At 37.3% G+C, this 16,416-nt stretch overlaps 1 protein-coding gene across 1 annotated transcript in view; it reads left to right on the top strand.

The window, feature by feature from the left end:
- The window catches only part of LOC112408361 (desmocollin-2-like), a 32,528-nt gene extending 16,782 nt beyond the window's left edge, over positions 1–15,746 (top strand). Inside the window, exons 8-16 of the mRNA XM_024757962.1 lie at positions 810–944; positions 1,196–1,381; positions 2,806–3,056; positions 3,185–3,327; positions 8,026–8,253; positions 10,559–10,789; positions 11,168–11,292; positions 12,557–12,844; positions 13,530–15,746. Of these exons, the coding sequence (XP_024613730.1) occupies positions 810–944; positions 1,196–1,381; positions 2,806–3,056; positions 3,185–3,327; positions 8,026–8,253; positions 10,559–10,789; positions 11,168–11,292; positions 12,557–12,844; positions 13,530–13,727 (1,785 nt within the window). The 3' untranslated portion in view covers positions 13,728–15,746. The remainder of the gene's footprint in view (positions 1–809; positions 945–1,195; positions 1,382–2,805; positions 3,057–3,184; positions 3,328–8,025; positions 8,254–10,558; positions 10,790–11,167; positions 11,293–12,556; positions 12,845–13,529) is intronic.
- Positions 15,747–16,416: the final 670 nt, after the last annotated feature.

Here is a 16,416-nt window from a genome sequence, read left to right as displayed (position 1 = left end):
CCATTATGAGGAGATACACTTTTTTTTTTTTTTGCGGTACACAGGCCTCTCACTGTTGTGACCTCTCCCGCCGCGGAGCACAGGCTCCGGACGCGCAGGCTTAGCGGCCATGGCTCACGGGCCCAGCCGCTCCGCGGCGTGTGAGATCTTCCCGGACTGGGGCACGAACCCGTGTCCCCTGCATCGGCAGGCAGACTCTCAACCACTGCGCCACCAGGGAAGCCCGGAGATACACAATTTTTAAAACCAGTGATGAGCCTTCTGTAATCTCTGAAGAACGGAAAAAAACCCTTAAGAACCAGAATCTATTTTCCATGAAGAAGAAAAAATTACATAGTTCCAGAACTTTGTTTTCATGCTAATTTAATGATCTTTTAGTAAATGTAAAGTAAATATTTAAAATCCACCTTTTTTTACAGGAGGATACCTTTATTGCTTCATTACGAGACTGGTATAGAGTAACTGTTGTGTATTTTTGAATATAAGAATGTATTTTGCATAGGAGATAAAGATTTTGATTAATTACTAGGCAATTTAAAATGTACTATGACTATATCTTCTCTTTCTGTTAAGTAATGCTAAAACCAGTTACTTCCATGAGTAGCATTTTCAATTTGAGAAACTACTCTATTTTTGTAAATTAATTGAAAATTACTAGTGTGAGGAAATTGTTCTTCTGCCAGTACATGAAAACTATGAAATCTAATAGTGTACCTCTTAAATTTTGAATGCAAGGGAAATTATAGAGTGTATATTAAGATTTCATTTACAATGTTGCTTTCACTCAGTAATTAATACTTACTTTTCAGGTAACTGATAAATACCAATTGAAAATAAAAGTGCAAGACATGGATGGTCAATATTTTGGTTTGCAGACAACTGCAACTTGCATCATTAATATTGGAGATGTGAATGACAACTTGCCAACATTCAACCGTTTATCTGTAAGTGTGTGATATTAATAAAAGAAAAATGTACAATGTAGTGTTAGTTGCTACATATGTGCACCTCCACCCACGCCCCATGATTTCAAATGAAGTATTCCCAGCCACGTGTCAGTAGTTTGGACTTGGGGTTTAAAGTCATGTTAACACAGTACTTTAGAAATTAGAAGAACTGGGCTGACTTTACCTGGTGTTTTATTTTTGTGAGACTTACTAATTAAACTTTTTTTTGTTGTTTTTTATTATTTTAGTATGAGATATCAGTGGAGGAAAATACAATTGATGTGGAAATCTTACGTGTTGCCGTTACGGATAAGGATTTAATTAATACTGCTAATTGGAGAGCTAATTATACCATTTTAAAGGGCAATGAAAATGGAAATTTTAAAATTGTAACAGATCCCAAAACCAATGAAGGAGTTCTGTATGTGGTTAAGGTAAGAATAACTTAGGAAATTAGTTATTTGTAGCTTATAATGTCACAGATTAGCATACTAGAGTTTAATGAAAAGAAAGGAATTATGGTAAATGTAGGAATAAAATAGAATTTAGGTAAATGTAAACACTATGTTTTTCATATATATAGTGGGATGAATATACAAATTTTGGAGAACATTTTTTTTATAAAGGCATGATAGTTTAAAATGATTATATATGCATGTTCAATTAATACGATATAGTACCCACTTTGTAACCAGTATCTCTTAACAATTAAAAAACTAGCACAGCTTTGACACCAGTGGGACACTGCCAAACTTTCCTAGTCCATTCTATCTATAGCTGTGTCCAGGAGCCTCTACTTAATTACTGAATTTCCCAGATGATGAGTTATTCCTCGTCAGACCCATAGGGAAGCTGTTTATAGATCTGTTCATCTGTATCCAGTGTACATTACATTCTTAGCTTCCTGGTTCAAAATGGGAATCCTCACCCATTTGAAGATGTAAATACTTCTAAAACCTCTTTCTAATGATATTCTACAGTTATCTCAGAAGACATCACTGCGAATTCAGGAGGCAGAGTTAACCCATAAAGTGATCTGAGCTCTGGCTTTGGACAAAACCATGGGCCTATTTCTTCTGCCTCTAACTAAAACATGATTCTATCCTGGGTCTCTGTAGCTTCCCTCCTGTACATATTCACAAGGAGAATGGATCAAACATGATGAATTCTTTTTTTCTTACAATGATGAAAATTAGCTGCAGTTTGTGGGTTAATTTCTGTTTCAAAACAGCAAAGGGATTGTCCCTTAAATCTTATCTCTTTCTTCAGATATCAGGCAAAATAAAATGAAAACCTTCCATTAAACTTGGTACTACCCATGTTTTAGAGAGTAACTAGGATAAAAGAGATTAAAAAGGAAAGTGTAAAGCCCATAAGCTTTCTATTTTCTTGTCTCTTATCTTGAATACAGTTCATAAAATTTGACCCACATTTTCTACCCCAAACCAGGTAGGAATAATTGTACTCATCTCAGAAGGGCAGGAAAAGTGGTTCCAAAATTAATGGACTAGTAAATTACTGTTGATTAGGGTATGGAGTCCCTAAAGTAATATTTCAAATAATATTTCATTAAATACTATCTGAAATCGCCATCGGGACCTATAATATTACTTGTGTTAAATTTGCAGTTGAGGAATTTTTTTTTTTTTTTTTTTTTTTGCTGGTTCCACCCAAATGCTCAATCAGTTGAAGGATTTCCCTCCTTCCACCACCATCATATTTGTGGGTATATGTTTAATATTTTCATGACTGTTCCCGACACAGCACTTACATATTTCCACAGCTAACTAGTTACACACTAGTTCACATTGCCAAGTACTATTTCTTGATCTGATTTCCAACACGCTTGCTTTTGTAGCCACTGAATTATGAAGAAAAACAAGAGATGACCCTACAAATCAGTGTAGTTAATGAAGCTCCAAATTTTGCTAGTTCGAGATCAACCGGGAGCATGGCGACAGTCACTGTTAATGTACAAAATCAGGATGAAGGCCCTGAGTGTCGCCCTGCAGTGCAAATTGTTCATATTAAAGAAAATGCACCAGTGAGCACAAAGGTCATTGGATATAAAGCACATGACCCGGAAACAAATAGTAGCAGTGGCATAAGGTACTTGTAATTCTATTTTAGTTGATTTCAAATTTACCATGTTTTTAAAATGTATAACTTATTTTGATACCAGTATTGTAATTTGGCTTATGATCCATTTTGCTATTTTAATTCATCGTTACTTACAGTTATGAGAAATTAAGTGATCCAGAAGGATGGGTCAGTGTTGATGAAAACTCAGGATCAATCACAATTTTAAGAAGCCTGGATAGAGAGGCAAAGACCATCAGAAATGGTATATATAATATTACAATCCTTGCCTCAGACAAAGGTAAGAACTTTGTGTTTAAGCCAGCTGTATACACCCCCAACTACAGACATCCTCAGTTTTTAAACAACATACATTTTTAAGTCAGCTGCATACATTCTCAAAATTTATTTCACCCCAGATGACAAATAGAGTAATTGAGAGGTTTGCTATAATTTATTAACTCATGTCTGCTTTCTAACAGTACCCTCAGTTTTGTATGTAATTATGGTATAAAATAATTTAGTCATAGAAAATACTTGAGACTATAATTTATTAAAATTAAATAATCATTAAAAATTGAGAAAATTACTTTAGAAAAATCAGCTTCAATTTATTTAGTCATATCTCTTAAAATATTCACTTTGACAGGAAAATTTATTACAGAGAGAACATACTTACTGCCTCATAGGTCAGTACTCAAAAAGTTATATCTTTCTACAGGAAACTTGGGGTTAGTATTCTGATATTATAAAATTAGAAAAATTCTGTGAATCCACAAAATCACATAAAATGGAAAATCATTTTCTATGAGCCCTGTAAAATTGGAATGTGAGCACAATGATTAGGAATGAGATCCTTTTACTGCATAAAATATAATTTTACCGTAATATACATTTGAACTTTTTGCCTCTGTAAAATAAATATGTTAACTACAGTAAACTATTATACTATAGCTTGCAAAATTAGAATTTAGAAGTGATTTTGGAAGATGTTTTAGATATTTCAACTTTTTCTATATTAAAGAGAAATGGCTCATATCCATTGATTGAATTGGTAAAGTTGTAATCATTGTTAATTTAACTTCAACCAATTAAAGACTGCCCTTTAAGGCCTCAACTTCCTTTGTCCCTTTGTCAAAACATGCTTTTTGGTCAAAGCAAGTGAAAAGAAGAGAAATAATATGAAAATCAAATCCATTATTTTTAATTGCACTTGGCAAATCGTTTTTATCAATGAGATAAAAATTACTGTCTGGAATGAGAGATTTTGGATGTAATTTTATTCTACATTTTCCTCTGTTGAACAAATGTTTTTATGGCATTTAGAAGAGAGGCACGGTTAATCATCATTGTGGTCGAGAATAAATGTGTAACAGGGCCTTTTCCATTAATTTCTTTTGAAGCTGGTAGGGGATAAATAACTGCACATCTTTTTATTTTCTGAACTGAGATCATACTAAAGTATGCTTTTTATTTGTTTTTGTCTTTTACCTTTTTAAAAATCTATCCTGGCTCATTCCCTCTGAGCCCTCCCAGCTGCTGCTTCCGTACGAGAAATGTTCTCTCCTGTGAGCACTGACCTCAGAGCCTGTGCTCACTCCCTCTCCTACTGTCCTACAGCGCTTGTTTCCTCTTTTTAAAACTCTCCCTCAAGGATTCTATGTCTCAACTTTTCCACACATTTCTCTCTTATCTACATGCATTCTAGCTTTACTTCCTTCTCCTCTTCTAAACAGAGCTCTTTCTTAAGCTTTAAGTTCCATTTCTCTTCTCTTCTCAATCTAACCTCAGTTGGCAGATTCGCCCAGGTGTTTCCTCTGTATAGCTGAGTTTTAGGTTTCTACTTTTGTTGTAAGATTCTAACTTTGGGGAGGAGGAGTGTGCTTTCAAACTTTTAAAAAACATTTATCAGAAGAGTGCCATGCACATAAATCATGGACCCATAGGTGACTCACCTTCCAAGACTTCATTTTAGGAATTGATATTTACCCGTATAGAATTATATTAATATTAGAAGGTGAGCATTGCATGCATACGTTCCAGTGAATAAAAGAATATTATTTATTAACAGATGAAAAGCAGAGCTGTGAAACACTGAGTTAGATGTCTAAAATCTTTGGTTGAAATACTGTCCACTACTCATCACAATGTGCAAAAACAATGGAGTTTATTGAACAACTCTAAGTATTTCATGGAAGGGAAATTCAAGCATTTAGCACCGTGGTAGCACAGCAAACACTGTAGAGGTCAATTTTTTTTAATTAATTAATTTATTTTTGGCTGCGTTGGGCCTCCGTTGCTGCGCGCGGGCTTTCTCTAGTTGCGGCGGGTGGGGGCTACTCTTTGTTGTGGTGCGCGGGCTTCTCATTGCAGTGGCTTGTCTTTGTTGCAGAGAGCGGGCTCTAGGCGCGCGGGCTCTAGGGCACAGGCTCAGTAGTTGTGGCGCACAGGCTTAGTTGCTGCGCAGCATGTGGGATCTTCCCAGACCAGGGATCGAACCCGTGTTCCCTGCGTTGGCAGGTGGATTCTTAACCACTGTGCCACCAGGGAAGTCCCGAGGTCAATTTTTAAAGACTTTATAATTAACCAGATTTAATCAGTAAGACATGTGTTTTCAACTCCATGTGTGGCCTCAAATGGAAAGAAATGGTCAAGACATCTTGCAATCCCAATTTTCAGAGAGAGCAAGAAAATACCACATGGCATAAGAATGCGAGAATTTGAGAGACGAGATTATTGTGTCCTAATAGAAAAGTTTCTCAGATGGATAAAATACATGTATACATGTCTCCCTGCTTCCTTTGTGTCTCTGTCTTTTCTTTAAAAGTTGTCCAGGGCTTCCCTGGTGGTGCAGTGCTTGAGAGTCCGCCTGCCGATGCAGGGGACATGGGCTCGTGCCCCGGTCTGGGAAGATCCCACATGCCGCGGAGCGGTTAGGCCCGTGAGCCATGGCCACTGAGCCTGCGCGTCCGGAGCCTGTGCTCCTCAACGGGAGAGGCCATAACAGTGAGAGGCCCGCGTACCGCAAAATAAATAAATAAATAAAAGTTATCCAAAGTGAGAGATAGTTGCATTGTTTCTTGTATCTCATTTCTTCTCTCCTAGTTCCCTTTTCTTCCTGCTGAACTATATCCTTTACTAGTTCCTTCAATGGTGCATTGTGGGTGATAAACCCTGTCAGTTTTATTGTTCTGAAAAATATTTTAATATTGTTCTCATGCTTGATTTGATCATTTGACTTGGTTTAGAATTTTGAGTTAACCCCTTCTTTCCCTCAGTACCCTGCAAGTGGTACTCCATCGTCTTTTTTTTTTTTTTTTTCTCCATCATCTTTTGGCATTACTTGTTGCTCATGCATATTCTACTGTCTGTTTAATTATTGTCTCTTTATAGGTAATACATCCAGATAACTTTTATAGTTCCCTAGGTTGTGTTCTATATATAGTTTTAATTCAGTCTTATGCTGAGAATTTATTTTTATTTACCCAGCACTACAGTCAGAATATATTTTAGAAGATCCATTTTTTTCCTTTAATTCTGCGATATTCTCAGCAAGTATTTCTTTGAGTATTACTTCCCTACCGTTCTATTTATCCTTTTTTTCTAGAGTCCCTGTTAGATGAATGTTTATTTCTACTGGAATTTCAGTGTCATTTTCATGCTTATTTAAACAGTTAACCTTCTTTATGCTTTTGAAGATAGCAAATATACGTGTTTCGAAGATATCTTGCATAGAGTGAATTAATCTTCTGATTGTTGATTTTGTTGGTTTTCCTTTAAGTGTTAATCTTGCTCATTCAGGCATTTTAATCTGCAAGCTTACATTAAATGGGAGGTATTGGTTTGCCTCTGCTTTTGACTCTTTTCTTTCTTCCATTTTACCTCATAGTGGTCTTGTAGTTGCCTCCACCATGTTCTTTTCTGTGGCCCACATTTCAGAACCCCTTCTTAACTTGGTGGGCTATGGCTCCTGTCCCATGATGACCCTGGGAATATCACAGGTTCTTTTGCTGGGTGGAGGCTGTGACTGCACGCCAGTGCCTGGTCTTCCCGCTTTCCTACGTGGGCTGCTTCGTATAAGGCATAGCCCCAGATCGCGGGTGGCACAGGTTTTTGTCATCCTCTTCTCCACCCCTGATGTTCAAGGCCTTCTTATTAAACGGAAAGAATAAATGATTTAGAGACACAAGTCCTGGATTTATGTTCAACTCCAGACTTCACAACCGTGTTACTAATTTGTGGCCGGGACCCATGACCACTTCATTTTTGAATCTCCAGATTTTCCACTGCAGTGCCCTGTACAAAGTAGCTATTCAGTAAGCTTTTATTGAATATGTAGATAGATGAGTTCCTTAGGCTACACCTCAGGGTGATTATTCTGATTTGAAAGTGTTTTTCCACTTCTGGAGTCTTGCATGCTTTGAACATTTCCGTGTACTAGTTTTGTTCTAATCTCCCAAATACATGCCTTCTGTCTTTCACTTTTCCTGCCCCCAAATCTTAAGTGTTTTCTAAATGCATATTAAACTCCAAGCTCCCTACGTTGGCTTTCAAGGACCCTTGGTTCTTCTTTCCAGCGTTAGCTCCCACCAGTGTGCCTTCCCCTTCATTATGTCCAGAACATAGGTGTGTGTATGTGCTTTCCCACCTCCTTAAATCTCTTTGTGCTTTTAAATATACCAGAAATATCCTTGTTGGTCCCCTCTTCCTTCCTCTTTTTAAAAATCTGTCAAAGCTCACCTCCATAAAAGTTCCCATGTCTGTTGCAGCTCTTTAGTGAATGAATGACAAATCTAAACAGCAGTTATTTTCTGTACAACCCATTTGAAATTGATAATGTCTTTCTCTTAACTTACCTTAAGGACATAGCCTGGGACTGTGCTTGTCACTCATTTATATGGTACAAGTGCCTAATAAGTAATAAATTTTTTGCCATGTGTAATGTCCCAGTGAAAACTCAAAACATTAAAAAATTGTATTTTCATATCCAATTTTCTAGGTAAGAGAACATGTACTGGGACACTAGGGATTATACTTAAAGACGTGAATGATAACGGCCCATTCATACCTCAAAAGACAGTGATAATCTGTAAAACTGTCATGTCATCGGCGGAGATTGTGGCCGTAGATCCCGATGAACCCATACACGGCCCACCCTTTGACTTCAGTTTGGAAGGTGTTTCTGATTCAGGAGTACTTAGAATGTGGAGACTGACAAAAATTAATGGTATGTGTTTTTAAACATTACTTTGTCCTTCTCAGCATCAGGATATCTAAAATATTTTTTTTCTTGTTGGAGTAGAAGAATAATTCACTGAATGGTAACCGCCAACAAAAGAACATGAGTTTCTCAGTGTTGATGTGGTGGGAAGTGCCGGTCTCTGATCAGTCCTGTGCCGGGTTTCCCTTTGGTGTTGGGTGAATTCTCATTCGCACTCCACCCCCCACCCGAGACTAGGTCTGATGTAACCACTTCCTGACTTGTGTACCTCCCACCTACACAGAGTCTTCATATGACAGTGGTCTCCTAAGTCATAAGGGAATCCCCATCCCTTGCAGGTATGCTACCCAGGAAGCAGACTCTGAGACAGTCTTTCCAGGCTGAATGTTTATCAAGGAGTTTCCTTGGCATTAATATGTGTGAAAGGAAGGGAAGCAGGATTTAGCAAAAAGAGAAATCAAGCTGTAGCTCAGGCCAAAGGACAGCCTCGGCTGACTCACGGGGAGTCTGAACTAAATGGCCCTTCAGAATGGCCATTCTGTTCTGTGCTTTTACATTGCTTCATCAGTGGGTTGGGCTGCCCGCAGGGATGTGACCTTTGGCAGGAAGACACAGTCACTGATGGTGCTGATAGCCTCCCAAGCAGCTGGGACAATACATCCCTGATTACAGGGGATCTGGGTATGCATCACAGTGTCCACCATAGGATCCCTTCTTTCTGCACTGCATTGACTTCTGACCATTTCTTGTCTACTGTTTTCTATGTGGGATTCTTCCCCCACTTGGTACCAGTCTGTACTTCTGACTTTACCCATGTTAGAATCTATGGTGACAAGAATGGCAAAGACAAAGGGAACCTCCCTTTGTCCCACCATTGCCTCATTCTCTACGTCAGCTCTTAACTTTCCAGCACATTCTGCGTCTCCTGACCGCACTACAGTACCTGTGCATCACGATGTCATGTCACTCCAGCTTTCACGACTCAAGATCCACTGTAAGCTGAGTGGGGGGGTGCCCTTGAAAGGTTTTCATTCCCATGCTTTCAATGAGTATTCCTTGACTTCCTATTATGACAAGTTGCCCTGTGAACTGACATTTTCAGTGGTTGTAACAGCATTCTAACGTGTGCGTGCTTGAGAACTAACCTTATATTTAGATGTCCTTTCTACTTATTTGGTGCCATAATATTTCTTTTTACATAATGTTAAAGGAGGTGGTAATTTTAAAAAATATTCCTACTTAGTACAATGAAACGTCGTCAGGATTATGTTGGTCAAAACTTTGTTGGTTTAAAGTTTTACTGGGCTGTGAAAGAGCCCAAAAGCCTGGGAAGTGCCAAGTTAAGAAGAACGTATCCTAAAGAGGCTTTAGGTCTCGACATGCTATCTATTCTTCTTGGGCATCAATTTACTCGTGTGTAAAATGGGATTATTGGGGGAAGTAAACAAGATAGTCAATGCAATAGACCATGGCATGTTTTGAATCATAAATTGTGGTTTTGTTAGTCTTATTATGATTTCTTACACATACATAGACTCACTGGGTTAACCATAATTTCTCTTAAAATTGACTTGATTCAGTGATTTTTTTTTTTTACCCAAATATCCAAGTTTATATTTAGAGCTTCAAATTATGAAATAATGAAAATGTCACACTGAGCCAGTTAAGTGGGGAGGATTATTCTTGGCCATGGGCATGTGTCATCTACATGTAGGGTAGTATATTTTTGGCGTTCCCAAGACTAGGATTTTGACCTGGATATTTTCTACTGTTGACCTAAGAAAACATACATCGAAACCAAAAAAAATACAGTTGGTCCCAGTGTCTTGTAGGACCATGAGAAGAAGTTCCAGCAGCATGACTTATGCCTTGAAAATATGTTCAAGGTTTGGCACAATGTATAGAAAACAAAATAAGGGGAAACATCCAGAATTTTAGTCTATGAAATTCTCTGATGAATCATGCATAAAAGAAAATATACACTGACTGGTATTTTAAAAATTTAAAAATTTTAAAGATGTGATAAAAATCAGACTCTAAACAAGTCTGTTATTTGTGATAGGAAGGATTTGTTTATCCACAGATAAAATATCTTATTACAAAAGCCAAATGAAAGACCTTTCTAAAAAGAGGCAGTGTAGACAAACTTTTATATGATTAGAAAGACTTCGTCCATTCACGCTTACAATCGTGTAGCACTTGTGCCATTCCCATCAGGAATATCCAGTTGTAGGGAAATATGAATATTCTGTCACTAGTTACTTATTTATGCTCATGACATTCTATAATGCTTGGTTTTATATCCTTTCAGATACAGCAGCACGTCTTTCCTATCTGAATGACCCCCAGTTTGGAGAATATATAGTACCTGTCAGAGTTGCAGATAGGCTTGGCCAATCACTTGTCACTCAGTTAAAGGTGATATTATGTGACTGTGTTACCCAAAGTGACTGCAACATTCGCTCACCTCTGATTGGCGGAAGACCGATACTTGGAAAGTGGGCCATCCTTGCAATGTTGCTGGGCATAGCATTGCTTTTTTGTAAGTCCTTTCATGAATTCAAATGATAGCTTTTAAAATAACTTTCAGGACACATTCTTAGGATCAGCACTGTTATCTATGGCTGCTCATTTGTATATAGCTACATTTCTATTTAACACACACATATTTAATTTATTTATTGAAAGTGCATTTAGGTATCATTTTAGTGCTATCCTAATTAGCATAGACATAAAATTCAACACAAATACAGCACTCAGCATTGTTTGCGGCATATCTGGTTAGGGCAGACTTTTCTACTGGATGCTACTTTGACACAAGCAATACTGTTTATGTTTTCTGGAAAGTTGTTTTCATATTTGTCATCATAAATTCGTAACATTGTTTTACGATAAACTGAACATCTCTCTCATCCTCCAGGTGTCCTATTTACCTTAGTCTGTGGGGCTACTGGGGCAGCCAAAAAGCCAAAAGTATTTCCCGATGATTTAGCCCAGCAGAACCTCATTGTATCAAACACTGAAGCTCCCGGCGATGACAAAGTGGTAAATTGTTTGTCCTTTCAAAATACATACAGACGATAAATTGGCCTAACCAACAATAATGACCTTTTCTGGGCAAAGTTCTTTTCAAATCAGGTACCTTACAATATATAAAATGTCATCAGTCCCAGGGGACAGATAAAATGACATTGATCCTATGGTGATATATGGCATTTCAATTCGGCCATATAGTGTCACTTAATAGTAAAAATCCTTCGGCATGTCATTATTATTCTCTATTTCAAGGGTGTCATGGCTTCAACTTTAGACCCAGTCTTTTTTATATGTTGAAGCTGCTGGTTGTGTGTAAACATGTTTCATTTAGTTATTCACAGATCATCAGCATGTAGTTTTAATTTATTTTCTGGCAACAGCAATAAAATGACTACAGGCTTTGATCATCGTGGGAAGAACTTTAATGGAGGCTTTCGGGCTCTGATAGGTTAGAACGGAGCCTGAAGTCAAATATATGAAGCAGTAATGCTAACAGGTGATTACACTGCTTCCGCTTTGTTTTCCAGCCTAATATGTGGTTGAGGAACAAGTAAATTCCCTACAAAAAGCATAATTGGTGATTAGAGCAGGAAGGATTTAGAAAACAAAAGGATGTTGACATCTAGGAAGGTATTTGAAAAAATAAAACTTAGAGTTTCCTACAGAAACGTAACATGGAAAATTAGTGGCCAGAGCTTTGGTGTTCTTATTTTCTCTGCTGATTTATTTGTATTGAATTAGATCACACGGATTTAGTATTGCTGCTAAGATTTTTACAGCAACTTTTATTTCTACTGATTTTGTTTCAGTTGAAGGGAACTCAGTTAGACACTAAATAAAAATACTGATTATTATTTCTGTTTCTGTTCTAGTCAGGTGAAGGGAATCAAGGGTCAATCCATGTGAGACAATAGTGTACAATCCTGATCTTGAGATGTGAGATGCTGGAAGGATTTCACAAATGAAGTTGTACAGTAGTCTAAGAAGTTTTTGAAGAAGGAGTATACATCAAGCTTTCTGACTTGTCTCAAGGCTCAGACCGCTTGGCATCTATAGTTTGCTTCTTGTATTGGACGCTACGTGAAGTACTGGGGTTACGGTAGTTAGGTACTTGGGATTGCCAGGACAGATGAGGTTCCTGCCCTCCAGGATGAAAAGTCCTGGAGGGCAGGACTTATAGCATGAAAAGTCACAGCATTATCTGCATGATTTGCTCTTTTTCTCATTTTTTGTTCTCCTCCGTATTTCCCCAATGCCAACTGTTTTGTTTCAGTATTCCACCAACGGCTTCACAACCTATACTATGGGAGGCTCCACTCAGGGAATTTGCAGCACCCTGGGATCCGGAGTGAAAAACGGAGGGCAGGAGACCATTGAAATGGTGAAAGGGGGGCAGACCGTTGAGTCCTGCCAGGAGGCCGGGCATCATCACACCCTGGGATCGTGTAAGGGAGGTGGACAGCACACCCTGGATTCCTGCAGAGGAGGAAAAGTAGAGGCAGACAACTGCAGATACGCGTACTCCGATTGGTACACCTACACTCAGCCCCGCCTTGGTGAAGTGGGTTTCCCTAAGTGACCTAGAAATCTATTTTGCTTCCTTTTCAACTTTCGAAATGATTACAGTTTAGTGGCCTGATCTTTATTTTCAATTAATGATTAACCTACTAATAAGAAATTTGATTTTTCTTAATTTTGATTTAGTTATGATCAGATGTTAAGTGGATATTGACTTTTCCTCATATTTTGTTTGCTTTTTAATTGCTTCTGAAATCATAGGATATTCAAATTCTTTTTCTCATGACTTTGTGTTGCCATTTCTCTGATGCCATTGTCATCAGACAAGTCATGTCTTAAAGGCCAAAAGTGGGGTCCAAGGCAATTCCAGCCTGCACAGCCACTATGCCTATCTGGAAAGCTCTGAGCCCACATGCATTCAGGTTCAGTGTAAGGGATGCATTTCACATTAGCCATAATCTTGAAAGAGAAAGCAGTGATTACTTAAAACGAACACTTGTATACTTGCTGCCACATGTGTGACTTTTAGAAACATGCTATGTAGTGAATTGATGGTATGATTGATGATATAGACCAATCATGGGTGTTTTTTATATGTAGGAATCCATTAGAGGACACACTGATTAAAAATTAAACAATGAAAGGTAAATCAAAGCAATTACTTTTATGCTAGTAAGTTTCGGTGTTTAAAATAGTAATAAAATATGCTGTGTTTTTCCTCTTGGCAGAAGGTCCAGCTGTGTAATCAGGATAACAGTCATACGCATGCACAAGACTACGTCCGGACGTATAACTATGAAGGAAAAGGATCGGCGGCTGGTTCTGTGGGTTGTTGCAGTGAACGACAAGAAGAAGATGGGCTTGAATTTTTGGATCATTTGGAACCCAAATTTAGGACACTAGCAGAAGCATGCATGAAGAGATGAGTGTGTTCTATTTAGTCTACAAAAGCCAGTGGCTTTAGTTGTCTCTTTTAAATTATTATTACAAGCCAGGATTTTTTTAAAAATAGAAGATGCTGTTTTGGGGGCTTTTCCCCTTTATTTTGTTGAGATCTCTTTAGCCAAATGTGCTTTTACAGAGGGATGCTGTGAACAACTAGACAAATTTCCTGATATTTCCATAGTTTTTAAATACTTGTCTTCCACCTAAGGACACCTGCAGATAGACAAGTTGAGACAGTCTGCATTATTGTTTACATTTGGGTATAGTGACAGCAGCCAATTTATAGTGCAATAATATGTAATTAACTCAAGTCTATATCATAGACTACTTGGAGTATAACCGAATGGAAAATTGAAGAGGTCTTGCTCTAACATTATCTTCAGTTACCTAAATTAATTGTTTGTGTGGTGCTTGAAGACTGCTGTTCTCCTAAACATTCTAAAGTGTATACACTGCATTCTTGCTATTGTTTTAGTCTTGTAACATGACCTTGCTTCATAATGCAAAGGGAGATTCCCAACTAAGCGTTGACTGTTATTATAATTCCACTTCGGTGGACTTTAGTTTTTGTGCTGTATTCTCTGTGAAATCCGGCACTGAATCTACATTTCCTCTGTTACCCACCTTCTCCGCAAAATTTAAATTAAAAAAATGCTGAAGACTGTATTTTTTACTCCTGCAAGGTTTTGGTCTTTGGTCCCCGCCACTCCCCACCACCCCTTCTGTCTGCCTCTCACCCTCTCTCTTCCCTCTTTCCCCCTCTCCCTCTCTTTTTCCCTCTATCTCTCTCTTTCTCTTCTTTTTTGTTCTTAAAATTCCGATTTGGGTTGGAGAATCTAAGTATGTTTAAAAGCCGCCTCTTTTTTCCTCGCTTATAAAGTGACTTATTCTGTGTTTCTGTTTTATGTAAGCACCTGTATTCTTGGCTTTTCTTAAAATCAATGTAATGTCGATTTTTTTGTTTCAACTATTTTGGTGATTGCTTCATTATCTCCTCAACAAAGACCCTTTACTTTTGCCATTCAACTGTAGAAGTATGTCATGCTTTTATTTGATGCAACACTCTATGTTAACAAAAGGAATAGTGTAATTAAAATTAGTTTAGTATAAAATAGTATATTTACAGTTCATTATTGCAAGGATACAGTTTATAAATGCATAATAGTGATGTTTTTTGAAATAAGCTTTGCAATACAGGGATTGTGAAATCTCTAGGAATAACTTTTATAGCTTTGTAGATGAGGTGGCTAGTTATAGCTATGTGTTTGTAAAGTTTTTTTTTTTTAATATTTTGAGATTACAGTTTTTTAACAAATGTCGAACTGGTTCAAACTATTTAAATTTTGAAATAATAAGACAAAATTAAACTTAATAGCCAACCAAATTCCAGGCTACATTTCACAGCTGATTTCAGTCAATGAATTTTCTATCCGTACTAACCATATGGACATTTTTAAAGTATTTCTGTTATTTAGGATTGTTAATAATATGCCTATTTTGAATTCACAGGATTGGCTTATAACAATTATTTTTAAAAATTAACACTGGGTAATTTATTCAATAATCATTTTATCTTTTCAATAGTTTCATCACTATTCAGTCAAAAATACTATTTCTCAAAGTTATTTTTAATAAATTATATATAAAATTCTTGTATATTACTAGTTATGATAAAGTAAATCAAGTAGTTTTTAAAAATCAGGGTGTTTGTTAATCATGTGTCTGATATGAGCTTATGGGATTGTATTTTTCTTACTTAGAGAAGTGAGTCTCTTTTTTAGAATCCTGTTCTACATTTTTTAGAATTTTAGAGTTTGATTTGGAGAGGAAATTGGTCCGTTGTTACATTTATCTAATTTTACTATTCTAAAGACTGTGATGCTATGGGATGTTGGTTAAGTTTCACAATTTCTCTGTGTCTGGTTTTCTTCATCTAAAATGGGGAATAATAATAGAACTCCTTTCCTAGGGTTCTATTAGGGTGGCTGTAAGACGTTTGAATAAAAAATGGTTTTTAAACATGAAAGTCAGAGTGGTCCACCTAAAAGGCACTCCTAATAAAACCAAATAATTTTAAATAAGTCACATATACAACCCATTTCATATTAACAGAAATCAATTAAGAAAACAGGATAATGAAAAGGTTGGGTTTTGGGGGGGGTTGTTTTTGTTTTTCATTTTTGAATGTTTGTCAATTGAGCATATGTTTCTCCATAATGATCATCTGATGACTGGGTCTTATATTTCCAGTGGTTCAGAACGTACATTGCAAAGATTGCTGAAGTATCTGCAAAGGATTGCTTTGTTTGAAATACTGTGAAACTACTCTATTCAAATTGGCTGGAAAGAGGAACATCCGCTTCTTAAAAAGGGCACTAATTCTAAAGCTCTTTGAAAATTACTTGTGCTAAGATTCCTCCTGTCAAGCCCATCCTTAGCTGCTCTGCTAGCTTGTTCTGCTAAAGAATGGTTTGCCTCCGAGGCAAGCAGTTGCTTGCCTGGGAGTTTAAGACTCTTGGCAGTCACCATGGTAATCTAAATGCAAAAACTCAAAAACTCCAGAGAGACTACCTTGGTGCAAACTCCCAGCGCTACCCTTATTAGCTGTGGGTTTTGAGAAGTCACTCAGGCTTTGAGTCTAGTTTCCTCACTTGTATGACACCTATTGAG

The sequence above is a fragment of the Neophocaena asiaeorientalis genome, unplaced genomic scaffold (genome assembly GCF_003031525.2).
Source record: "Neophocaena asiaeorientalis asiaeorientalis breed wild unplaced genomic scaffold, Neophocaena_asiaeorientalis_V1.1 scaffold126, whole genome shotgun sequence".
Classification (NCBI taxonomy): Eukaryota; Metazoa; Chordata; class Mammalia; order Artiodactyla; family Phocoenidae; genus Neophocaena; species Neophocaena asiaeorientalis.
Note: the sequence above shows the minus strand (reverse complement) of the source record. Positions and strands in the feature narration are given on the sequence as shown.